The sequence below is a fragment of the Hippoglossus stenolepis genome, chromosome 15, assembly GCF_022539355.2.
Source record: "Hippoglossus stenolepis isolate QCI-W04-F060 chromosome 15, HSTE1.2, whole genome shotgun sequence".
In the NCBI taxonomy this organism is placed as follows: domain Eukaryota; kingdom Metazoa; phylum Chordata; class Actinopteri; order Pleuronectiformes; family Pleuronectidae; genus Hippoglossus; species Hippoglossus stenolepis.
In genome coordinates, this window is record NC_061497.1 from 206,068 (window position 1) to 218,239 (window position 12,172).

The 12,172-nt window shown below is 41.4% G+C and overlaps 1 protein-coding gene across 1 annotated transcript in view; it reads left to right on the top strand.

The window, feature by feature from the left end:
* Window positions 1-7,689: 7,689 nt before the first annotated feature.
* The window catches only part of LOC118122607 (CXADR-like membrane protein), a 48,376-nt gene continuing 43,893 nt past the window's right edge, over window positions 7,690-12,172 (top strand). The window contains exon 1 of the mRNA XM_035179438.1: window positions 7,690-8,281. Coding sequence (XP_035035329.1) covers window positions 8,248-8,281 — 34 coding nt within the window. The 5' untranslated portion in view covers window positions 7,690-8,247. The remainder of the gene's footprint in view (window positions 8,282-12,172) is intronic.

The window sequence follows — 12,172 nt, forward strand, 5'->3', positions numbered from 1 at the left end:
ACTGTGGTCCAAATACAGATGACCCATCCTTTTTTAATAATCTTTTCTCTTCCCTCTCATCCATTTCAAACTTTACTTTTTGTAAACCTATCACCAGATGGCGCTTCAACACATCCCTCCAAAAAAATGAGTTTGACAGTCAGCGGGCTTCCTTCCTAGAAATGAATGATTCCCCAAAGTCATCACCACTAATCACTAAATATTTCTTTCTCCACTTACAAGAACAAAAGAAAACAAATTGAACTAGACCTGCAAGCAAGTATGAGCGGGCCCTCACCTGGCGACAGTGGCCGTTTGCCTGCCATCAGCCCCACTAAGAGGCACTCGCTTGGGACTCATTGGGAAGGATGTTAGTGTGTCCCTGCATCCATTAAGTGGCACTGGAGAATGCTTGCTGATCATGTCTCAAGATTCAGCTACAAGGTCTGGAGTCATCTAGGAATTTTTCAGGTAAAAACGTTTAACCCAGAGGGACTACTTCTTGGACACCAAAATGTAAATATGAAATTTCCTGTTATAGTTAGAGGGCGCTATGACTACTATCGAATATTCGCATATGTATATGTTCACGGTGGGACTTCTGTCGGACATGTGAAATTTGAGGCAGACTGGACAATATACATGGATGATGTAAGAACTTCCTAAATGTAAAACATGACATTTCCTGTTGCAGCTAGTGGGCGCTATGACTTGTTGAATATCGTCATGGACCTGGTCAGGGTGGGACTGTTGTCGGACATTTACATTTTGAGGCACACTGGACAATATACATGGTTGTTATAAGCATTTCCTGTTTTCTGGATCATCAAGATTCACCATCATGACAGAAAACCTTTTAATGGAAATGTCTCTAATAAGACAAATAACAAATTTGAAGTTGATCGGATGAAATCTATAGGAGCAGGTTTTTGTAGCAAGTGTGAAAACGCCCCAAATCATGCCAAATTTGCACATTCATCCAAAATACGTCCCCTTCTCACTCAGAAGGCAGCGCAGGTTCTGGTCCAGGCTCAGGTCATCTCACGCCTAGACTATTGTAACTCCCTCCTGACAGGTCTGCCTGCTAGTGCCATCCGACCTCTGCAGCTCATCCAGAATGCAGCAGCTCGACTGGTCTTTAACCTACCTAAGTTCACTCACAATCTGCCAATCGGCTTGTTGCTCCCTCACTGCGAGCTAAACACTCAACAAAATCACGACTGTTTGCTGTCCTGGCTCCTAAATGGTGGAATGAGCTCCCCATTGACATCAGGACAGCAGAAAGTCCACACATCTTCCGCCGCAAACTAAAAACACAACTCTTCCGACTATACCTTGAATAAAAAAAATTAAAAAGTTTAAACAAAAAAATTTAGTAGCACTTAAATGGCACTTACTCATAGCACTTTGTAGTTTGGGTTTCTCGAAGAAAATTGTATTTTCTTGATTCTTGTTGTTCTGGGTTTGTACCCTCATGGTTGAATGCACTTATTGTAAGTCGCTTTGGATAAAAGCGTCAGCTAAATGAAATGTAATGTAATGAAATGTAATGGTGGGCCTCATCACCAATGATGACGACTTAGCCTACAGAGAGGGAGTGAACCAACCCGTTGTCTTGTGTGACAACAACAACCTGTCACTGAATGTCAACAAGACAAAGGAGGAAGCACCCGGTAAATACTCCACTTAAAATCTATAGCTAATAATGCTGTGTAATCAGTGCGAAGACCAGAAATCCCTCCAGAGAGTGATGAGGACGGCAGAAAAATTCATCAGAACCAGTGGCAGCTCCTGCCAAATTTCTCAGGGGGGGCAATTGTTGCGATGATGGCTAAGGTTACCTGTTTAATGGGTAAATAAACTCAAGTCAGTTAGACATTGTCTCATTGCATTATGTACATTTGCATAAATCTTTTTTTTCTGGTCACCTCACATTGCAATACCACCAGTAACCACAAGACAAGCATTGTTCCTTAGGCTACATACTGTACTGTCATGTTGTAGACAAGACTTCATTAAAATTAATTTAGCTCTAAAATGACTGAAAATCCACTGTGGCCAACTGATACAATGTCATCCGTCAGTACCTTTGAATATAAAGAGAGACCTGTTTTGCCATTTATAAAATAGGTGAGTCATCAGATAACATTTTATTTAAGGTTCAGAAAATCAAGAACATGTATTTTGTAGCTAGCTGTGTTGTTATTAAACAAAGAAATTAATGCTGGCATCTCCTATTTACTACAGCTAAAAGTGCAGATCACAAAGTATCCACTAGATGGGAACATAAGACAAGGATTGTTCCTTAGACTACATACTTTCAGTATGTGTGGACAATTACAAGTACTCTACTTCAGTACAGTTTTTAGGTACTTGTACTTTACCTGATAATTTCCATGTCATGCTACTCTATACTCTTACTGCAATACACCTCAAAGAAAATTTTTACTTTTTACTATTTTTACTTCATTTGATAACTTATTTACAGATTCAGATTTTATAAAGAAATTGATGAGTTAAATACATTGCATTGTTGTAAAATAAACTACTAAAAGTATAGAGATGAGTGAGCTCCTCCACCATGACAAACTATAATAGTACAAATGCTACTCACACATTAATGCATTAGAATTATTAATCCAATAATATGATACCTAATAATATAAAACTCACAGGGGGCATTTAAACCTAACCCTAACCCAACGTTGAAAATTTCAGGCAACTGTCCATATGCATCTTTGATGTCTCTTGCTTTTTCACCTTCCCTGACAGATGATGCATGTAGTTGTCCACGCTGTGTCCGTGCTGCCATCGGGGTGAAATAAATACAGGGGTAGCAAAACAAGGAGTTAGCTAGTTCGCATCCTGTTAAACATGTTTTCCGGTCATACCAGTTCCGTAAAAAGCCCCGCTTATAACATTTCCCTCATTTTGTAGATGCTTGCTTGATGTTTAAAGGGCCCATATTTTACACTTTTCTTGGACTTAATTTGTGGTATTGGTACCCCTTAGATGATATATCAGTGGTTTAAAGTCGGAAAAAACTGCTGCAATGTGTATTTCCATGTCCTCTCTTCTGCCTCTCTCTGGAGCTGCAGACAGAACAGGCTGTTTTCGCCTGCCTCTTGAGCCCCTCCTCTGATTGGCTGACTGCACTTTGAGTGACACGCGACCAGGCCTATCACCGGTCTCATTCTGGCGCATTCACTCTGGTAAACACAGCTGAAAGTTACATTGTTATGTTTGGATACAGCTATAGAAGACCAGCGACATATTTACAGTTGGTTACAACAGGATGTTTCTGAACGGTAACTTACTCCGCCCTCATGTTTGTTCAAGTTTTAGCAGGACAGTCGGCCAATGTAGGAGTAAGTCCAGAGTTACAGTACGGAGTTTCAATACGGAGTAACATAGACGTTACTCCGTATTGAAATGGCATTACTTTTAGCGACACGATCGAGTTGCTCCCGTTAGCCATTACTGTGACAGTGGCGTAATCATAGGTACGGCGTGATTAGACCCCCCAGGTGCACGTGTAGCAGCTTACGTATGATGAAATCACGTTAGTGCAAGCCCTCCCGGAAGTCATAGGGAATGCATTGCAGTGCCTGCAGTTTGAAAAAAAACCGTTTTACAATGAAAGTCTATTAGAGCGATGTGGGGCGATCTTCAGCCATATGGAAATCGCCCCATAGTCTATTAAACAGGGCTCTGCGCTGCAGCTGATTGGACGATGATATTCAGAAGTAGCAGGCAGGACAAACTGTTGTTGTGCCATAATGCATTAAACGTGATACCATAAAATGGTGTGCCTTTCGGCATTCAATAAATTTGGTTATCAAAATAAAATATTAAATATTAATATTTTATTATTAATATTAAATAATAACTTTAATTGATTAAAGTTACCTCGGGGCACCACCCTTCAAAGGAAGGGAAAAGATAGCCAATTTATTGAATAAAGTCTCATAAAGGTTCTAACTACAAATTTGGAACTCTGATTAACAATTAAATTAATAACTATAACCAAAATTACCATATAGATAGTTAGCTAAGTTGAAGGATATGGAGTTCTTGACAGTGTAGAGGTTGGCAAAATTCACTTATGCAACATTAATGAAAAAAACATTTGTGAAAGAAAAACATTTATTATGAATATAATAAAGTATAAAAACACAAATTACTAACGGTCTAATTGCTAAACAAAGATAGGTATGTGTGTATACATGTGTGTGTGTCTGTGTGAGTCAGCGTGCTTTCAGGATGGTGGCTGGCCAAAGAGACAACACCCTTCCACCTATTGGAATGTTTACGACCTGTAGAGATAATGAGGTGAAGAGTTATGCGTGTGTCTGTGTGTGTGCCAAATTAGAGAAGGTTGCTAGATGTATGCAAGGAAGGACTGAAGAGCATAACTAGCATTAACTTTCTCAACAACTTGTAACCACAATATCACAACACCACAAATCAAACTTATAAACCTCACACAGAATCGAATAAACAGTCTTGCTTAGCCTAGTATAATTATTAAGCCCAGTTGTTACCCGTCCTTTGGAAAGGGGAAAAAGGAAGTTGCTGTGCAGTTCGAAGTCCTGTGAAGTCTTCCTGGTTTCGGTTGAGCTGTGTAGCTCAGTTGCTGGCTGAAGTTTGCAAGCAGGACATCGAGTCGCTGCTAGGACGTTGGTAGAGCTTGGAGGGCGAGGAGGTTTCCTTGGTGAGATGAGCTGGAAGCTGCACCTTTGTGCTCCTCTCGAAGAGTTGGATGGGAAGAGAAGATGTGAGCTGGAGAAGAGGCTCGACAGCCTTCCCTCCTGTAGAAGGATTGTAGGAAGAGGCAGAACTGGCTCGACAGCCTTCTCTCCCTGGAGGGAGTGTAGAAAGAGGGCAGAAGAGTTGGAGAACCTGGCTTATATTGGCCCGGTGACCTCACAGGTCCTGGGGTCCAGAGTGACCAATGGGAGTTGAAACCTGTGTCCCTGGGGGGGTTTTCACACCTCTGATGCTCCCTGGGAGACTGAGTTCCTTGCCCTGGTTTTTGATGGCCCCTGGGAGACTGAGTCTTGGAGGAACATGCGGCTTCAGGCTCTTGACTGAACATGTAGGCCGAAGTGTGGTTTCACAAAGAACCATGGCCCAACACTGTCTTGATTATTGTATAATTTAATACATTTCAAAAATAATAATGACGATTATAATGATAATTAACAACATTTATCACTATCGTCTTTTTTCCTTTTTTTCTTTGGGAGGGCGGCGCCCTATCGCCCCCTATTGACCAGCCGCCCCTGATCAGCTCCTGAGGCACATTTCACACCTACATGTGAAATGTGCCTCAGGATCCATGAGGTCACCAGGCCAATAAAGCCACAGACTTCAACACAAGCAGCCAGGACACAAAGTCTTGCCAGCAGATGCACAACAACAGGAGCCCCAAACCAGCCAGCAAGACCACTTAGCTGACTTCGCAACAGCACCAAACAGACCCTTCCTCCTCTGTTCCCATGGACTGGTAGCAAAACTAGGCTAGTTAAACTTAGCTCAGCAAAGGACTGTTATTTGATTAGTGTGATCTTGATAAGTTTGATATGTGTTGTTGTGATATTTGGTAGTAAGTTATTGAAAGTTGATGTTAGTTGTGTTATGCTATTCACAGACTCAGGTTCTTTCTTTGCATGCAACTAACCACTTTCTGTAACCTGGCACCAGCACCTCACACACACATCTCCAAAAACTTAACACACACATGTGACCTAAGCCACATGGTCTAACCTTTCCATGTGGCCTTTGTCTTCATAGTGGTCACAGCAGCAATTTTGAATCACACACATGCACGCACGCGCACACACATGCACTCACATACACGTCTGTAAAGAGTAAGTACACTTTTGGTTAGTTTGGGTGTTTTTACTTTTATTATTTTCATAATAAATGTCTTTCTTAAACACACATGCTGTCTTTTTATTAATGTTGCATAATTTAGAATTTTGCCAACCTCTACACTGCCAAGATCTCCACATACTGCAACTTTGCTAACTACTGAGGTGGTAATTTTGGTTATAGTTATTAATTTAATTATTAATCAGTTTCTAAATTTGAATCATCGTAGATTGGTTCTCTTTTCCCTTCCTTTGAAGGGTGGTGCACCAAAGTAACTTTAATGTCAATTAAAGTTAATATTTAATATCAATATTTTTGATATTGATATTAAATATTTTTCTGATAGCAAAATGTATTGAATGCCCAAAGGCACAACATTGAATGGTGCCATGTTTAAGGCAAGGAATCACAACAACTGCTTCAGCTTTGAGTTAAAATGTTCCATCTGGCCTATTGATTCTGAAAACTGAGCTTATTTCTGTACTGAGACGAGAGGTGGCTCAGGAGATGCAACCGCACCACCCGGTGTGCACTGCACCCAGGTCTGTGGATGCAGAGCTCTACGCTCTATGCTCTACGCTCTACGCTCTACTCGATGTTCGCATGGACCTGAACCAGAATGTGATTCAAAACATTTAGTCTGAAACTGGCCCAACATGTCCGGTCCCGATGGATCCCGTCAGGCTCAGGTCGAGTATCCACAGACTCTCAGCTGAGGGCTCACCTGCAGTGCTGTGTTTCCAATGATGAGCTGCTCCAGCTCAGATAACTCTGTCCATCTTTCTTTTCATACACCTCATTGAGTTGAAGGAATGAACACGGATGACGTATTTCTTTTCTTCGTTACAGTTCTTTAAGAAAAATGAATTGCTCTTCAACATCTATCAGCTCCAACACCAACATGATGAAGTAAACACAGACGCCAGAGAATTTGTAATTAAGCGGACCAGAAACTGGAAGACACTCAACACCAGCATAGAAACTCTACCGCCGCTAGCGTTTCAGCGGTGTAATTGCAGCCTGACTCACACACACCTGCACACAACTATGAAACAACCCAACCCAACCTCGCAATTTTTCCGTGGTCCCCTTGCGTTTGTTTCTTCCATTTTCACTCAAACGCCCAGGCCACATCACCTGCAGTTCAGCCACAGAACCGGGCTGCTCCTCTTCTGCTCTCTTCACAGCAGAATACACTGTGAAAATGATCTTGTAACTCCAGCTTTTCTGTTAACTGAATTGATTAATTTGTTTTAAAAAGGTTTTCATCAGAGTGGTCAGTATAAGGCTGGGTCAGGGATTTGGCTATGTACTGAAAATCTGTTAATTACTGAAAGTGAAGATATCAGAGTTAAACTCACATTGGACCTAAGAGAGCGAGGACAGGGACGGCCGTCGTCCCCAACCTAGCTAAATATCTGCTCTTAACCTACCCTTGTCTGAATTTCTTTTTCTTGGAAAATACCAAATTAAGCTAATTTTATTAAAGCTTTACAAACTACAAAATGACAATGCAATGACAGTATTTTACGTTTAAGATCTTAAAATGTCGTGTGTACTCAACTCAGCAGTGCGGTTTTTGTTGTCTATGGCATTAGCAAAGTATTTTGTTGGGCATCCAGCACAGTTAGAGTGATAGCCAATACCCAAAGTTTATATGCAATGCCTCCATCACTTTGATTGTACACCTAACATTTCTATTTTCAGTTCATATTTTCTATAGATCTTATGTATCAAACAAAGATTTGTAAAGTGATTTTGTGTTAATTTATGTTATATTTTTCAGCTTTATTCATATGTAATATAATAATTCAATTACTTTAGAACTACCATATATAGGATGGATTCTTCCTTAAACTATTGCTATGAATGCAACACTTTTGTATAATAGTTGTTATTTTTTATTGTAAAATACATCATAACCTATACAGAAACAGACACAAACATCATGTTTGTCCCCTAAAAGAATGCCTGTGTTGGGACGCAGTATTTCAATAGCACTGTATGTGATATAGGCATACGCCCATATCAACTGTAGAGGTCCCCCTTTTACCGACTGCTACACACACACCTTTGTTGCACCTCCTCTTCTGATTCCCATGCAGTGGAGCATAGGGCAGAGGAGGGAGGAAGGAGACGCAGCGTGTGGATTTGTGCACTTCAGGGAAACACCCCGCACAGGGTGAGCTCAAGGAGAAAAGTCGTATCACTGTGATCAAGCAGGAAGAGGCTTCTGCTCTTGAATCAGTGAGGATGCTGACACTGTAGGCTGCACGCGTGCCGGATACATGCAGTACTCCGCAGTCCTCTGTCAGGTCACATTGTAGTAGCTGTAAAACCGGGCCAGTCCTCTTCTGCCTCTGCTGGGATTTGCCCTTGCTGGGATACAGGATGCCTCCTTCTCCTCTTCTCACACTGGTCTTGGGTAAGTTCAGTTGCTGCAGGTCTAAGGGATTTAATGCTGTGCGTGTGCGTTTGGGGTGCTGGGGGACTATTGCAGTCCTAACATATATTTAATTGTATTCACTTTTTACCACTAGATTTAATTTTAACACACTATCTAGCAGCACAACACACCAAATTACAGTATTATAGAAGTTTTACAAAAATCACTGTAGCCTAACTGTGTTTTTCACTGATATATTATCAGTATTAGTATTAATAAATATAGAACTTATTGCACAGTTAAGTTGCAGAAAAAATATAGAAACATATAAATATAGAAATGATAGAGGAACTTGGATGGTGTATTTCCCAGATGTCATTGAAATGCATATGTGTTGCCAAATAGTCTCACTGTTGTCGAGGTACGTAAAGGTCATGAAAAGTAATACCTTGCTGGTTGTTGAACATAATAATCGCAGTTTTCCTTTTATTATGACAGCACTGCACTTATCGTTAGCAGTTAGTGTTGACTCTCAGTTTTGTGGCTTTTGAAAAGAAATTCCTTGTGAATGAATGGTGCAATATCTTCAGGGACTTTCTTTTCTCCCTGTATTATTGTTCTAGGTGAAACACAAAAGCTCTCTTTGTCACTCTAGATGTGTTAATCCATCCATGGTGCAAAGGAAATAGAAATCCTTATGCAAGGTGATATTTTTGTCACCAGCTCAATGAAGTTGTCCAAACTTGTTTACTTCAATGACAAACCACATTATGAGTTGAGGTGAAATACATCTCATAAGAATATAACCAAGGATCTCATTAGTGTCTACTGTGTGTAAGTTGTGTCGCAACAGAACAGCGCCTTGGCATCTCAATTAGTCTAGTTGATGTGAGCTTTCATTAGATGCATTATGAGAGTGAGTTTGACAGGCCATGGCAAAAACGACATGTTCTACCTCATGGCACTGCCTCCTTCACTCGTCGCTTTACCACAGATTAAATGCAGCTGGATGAATTGTATGGAGCCCCTATTAGTAAGCTCTACATATTCATTAATTGAAAACATTTGCAGGTGGTCCACAGTGTTGCATTTGTGACAATTCACCGCTCACATTGAAGTAAACCTTACACTTCAGTAGGGAGAGTTTCAAGGCATGTTGTGATAAAGCTTTTATCTTTCAACAACTGCCGGCTTTTGTGACCTTGAAAATAAATGTAATAACGTGTTATAGACCAATATAATACAATTGAAAGTATTTTTACGTGATTATTTTTATACACCATTAATGCTAAATAAGCTGTCCTGATGAAAAAGATTTTGGAATTGTCAGAGACTGAATAAAGATTTATGATGAGGAGGAAATGAGCCAGAACATTTACTCTCAAAGTGATCTTGTGCTCTATTTTTAATACACCTTGTTCGTGGCCTTTATATGTACTCATTTTTTGGGCCCCCTGTCTCATTCAATGATCAGCTGGCGCCAGCACCTCCCATGCCATATGACAATCCTCAGTGAGTTGATCGCACAAACAATGTGTTAAGACATGTCTGTCTCTGTATGTAGAGTAGATCAACAGTGGCAGGCCAGCGGATCTGTCAAGTGTGGAGATGAAAGAAGTCTCCAGTGCCAGAGGTTAGGATGTGACATCTTGCAGCGCTCTGGCCTTGAATCTTTGGCAGCCACTCTGACTCATTTCCCTTCATCCCTCTCTCTTTTCCTCTTGTCTCTTCTTTCGGCCTTTGCAGCGTGGCTCTTAGGTGACTTTGATAGTCAAGAGTCTCTGCTAGGTAGACAGCTTTAGATTTGTTGTTTCAGGATGAGAGACTCACACAAATTACAAAAGCCTATTTTTTCATATACCCCAAGTAAGAGCATGCAGGTAAATTTTGCTTTATTTGTCTTGGTTTGAGCTATGCCTTAAGAGATTTCTGCCTCCATGCTAAGACAGTGGGAGTGCCTGGTATTACATTGTTGGAGTTAATATAACAGTTAATATTTTACAATATAATCCTGGTTTATTAAGACTTGAATCTTACTTATATAATATTTTGGCTAACATTTTGGTTACAACCAGTGACGGCTTGTTAATACGCTCAGTGGCAACCAACGTTGCCACCAGGTTCTCCCAACAGCAGCCAGACACAAACCATTCTGGTTTCAACATGTTTATTTGAATAAGTTCAACAGTAGTAACTGAAAATCACAGGCAGCTCAGACTGTTAGTCTCTTCCATCTCTCATCTGTTTAAACTGTATTTCTGCTCCTCCATGAGTTTCTCCTCTTCTGTCAGCTTTCTCTGCTGCCTTTTCATCCAGGGAGAGTTAATTGGCACGGCTGAGTCTAGTTGGCCAATTACCACCATCACCCCTCCACACCAAACTCGACACTAAGCAGACATGTTGCTGAGCTAGCAGCTTGTTAGCTACCACAGGCTAACCAGAACAAACAACACTGAAGAGAATGTTCCGTGCACATTCCTTCTAAGAACGTTACTGTTCGAGACCAGCAGTTACGCTTTATTTTTCTTCTGACTGCTAGAGGTGCTAGAGGTGCTCTGACGATCTACCTCCACATACCCCCATCGCAAAAACTCTGGCTCATTTGGCCATCCCGCCAAATGACTATTCAAATTGCAGACATCTGTTCTTGGTGGCTTAAATCTGGGGTGCAATCTAACATGATTGAGGAAGATTTGGCTGTTTTGATTTCGGTCACAATTTATTAAGATTGGATCATGGCCACTAAACGACTAAGAACGCCCCTCCAATGCCTCTTCTCAGGCTCTAGTAGTGACATTTCCTGCCTGTCTATAGTCTCCCCCTTTCTGAGACGCAACTCCTTCCTGGCAGCCAAATGCTTGTTGGGTTCAGGAGAGCTCTCATGGTTTTCAAGAAAAATTGTGAATTCTTCCAATCACTTATACCCCCTTTGATCAAATTATAATCTTTTAGAGAAAAGTATTTTCAGCAAAAACAAAAAAGTGCATTGCCAATGGGGGAATAAATTAGGCAGCTTCTACTTATTTTGTCACCATTCACCAATCTTCTAAAGAAGTAGTGGTTGTGGCATGCTCTGCCATCTTCTGCCGAGTCATCAGGGGAAGATGGCACACACCTGCGGAGGGGAGAGAGACAAGGGAAGGGGAGAGAAACTCAGAGGAGTAGCCCAGAAAAGTGACAGACAGAGCATTTCTCGGCCTTGACAAACTTGGTTTTCCAACAGTTGCAACAGAAGCACTAACCTGACGTGTTGTTGATGTTCTTGCAAACTCCTGGAGAAGATGAGGATATCATCTTAGTACACAAACACAAAGCGATTAAGCATATCACGGAGAACATCATTTACAAGATTTTGGAAAATGGCAGGGGCATTTGTGAGGCCAAACAGCATCACCCAGTACTCAAAGTGTCCCAGGGGGGTATTGAAGGCCGTTTTCCTCACTCTTCGCGCTCTTTGATCCGGAACAGTCGATAAGCGTTGCGAAGGTCTCATTTGGTGAAGATGGAGGCTTCATGCAGCATAACAAACGCTGAGTCAATCAGAGGAAGTGGATGTTTATTAAGAACCCTGCCCCCACAGGGGATGAAGAAGGTCTATTGAGTCCTCCAGCCAGCGTTTCCTGGCTGTATGGTTCCATGACCTCCTTTTGGGGTTTAGATAGGTTGTACAGCCTGCTGTGTGATCAGCAAGGAGTGTAATGGCACAAGTATAGGGTCAGTGAGGGGGTAATGTAAGGGCCTTGTCCTTACTTAACACCTCCTCCAGGTTGTGGCAAACTGGGGTAACATAATATATGTCCGGGGGTTTGGAAGGAGATGAGTGATGGAAACCTGGAGATGGGCAGGCTGATTTAAGTCAATTAGAGTGGCAATGAATGCTCCAACTATCACTACGCCACGTCTCCAATCGACACAGGGATTGTGGAGTTG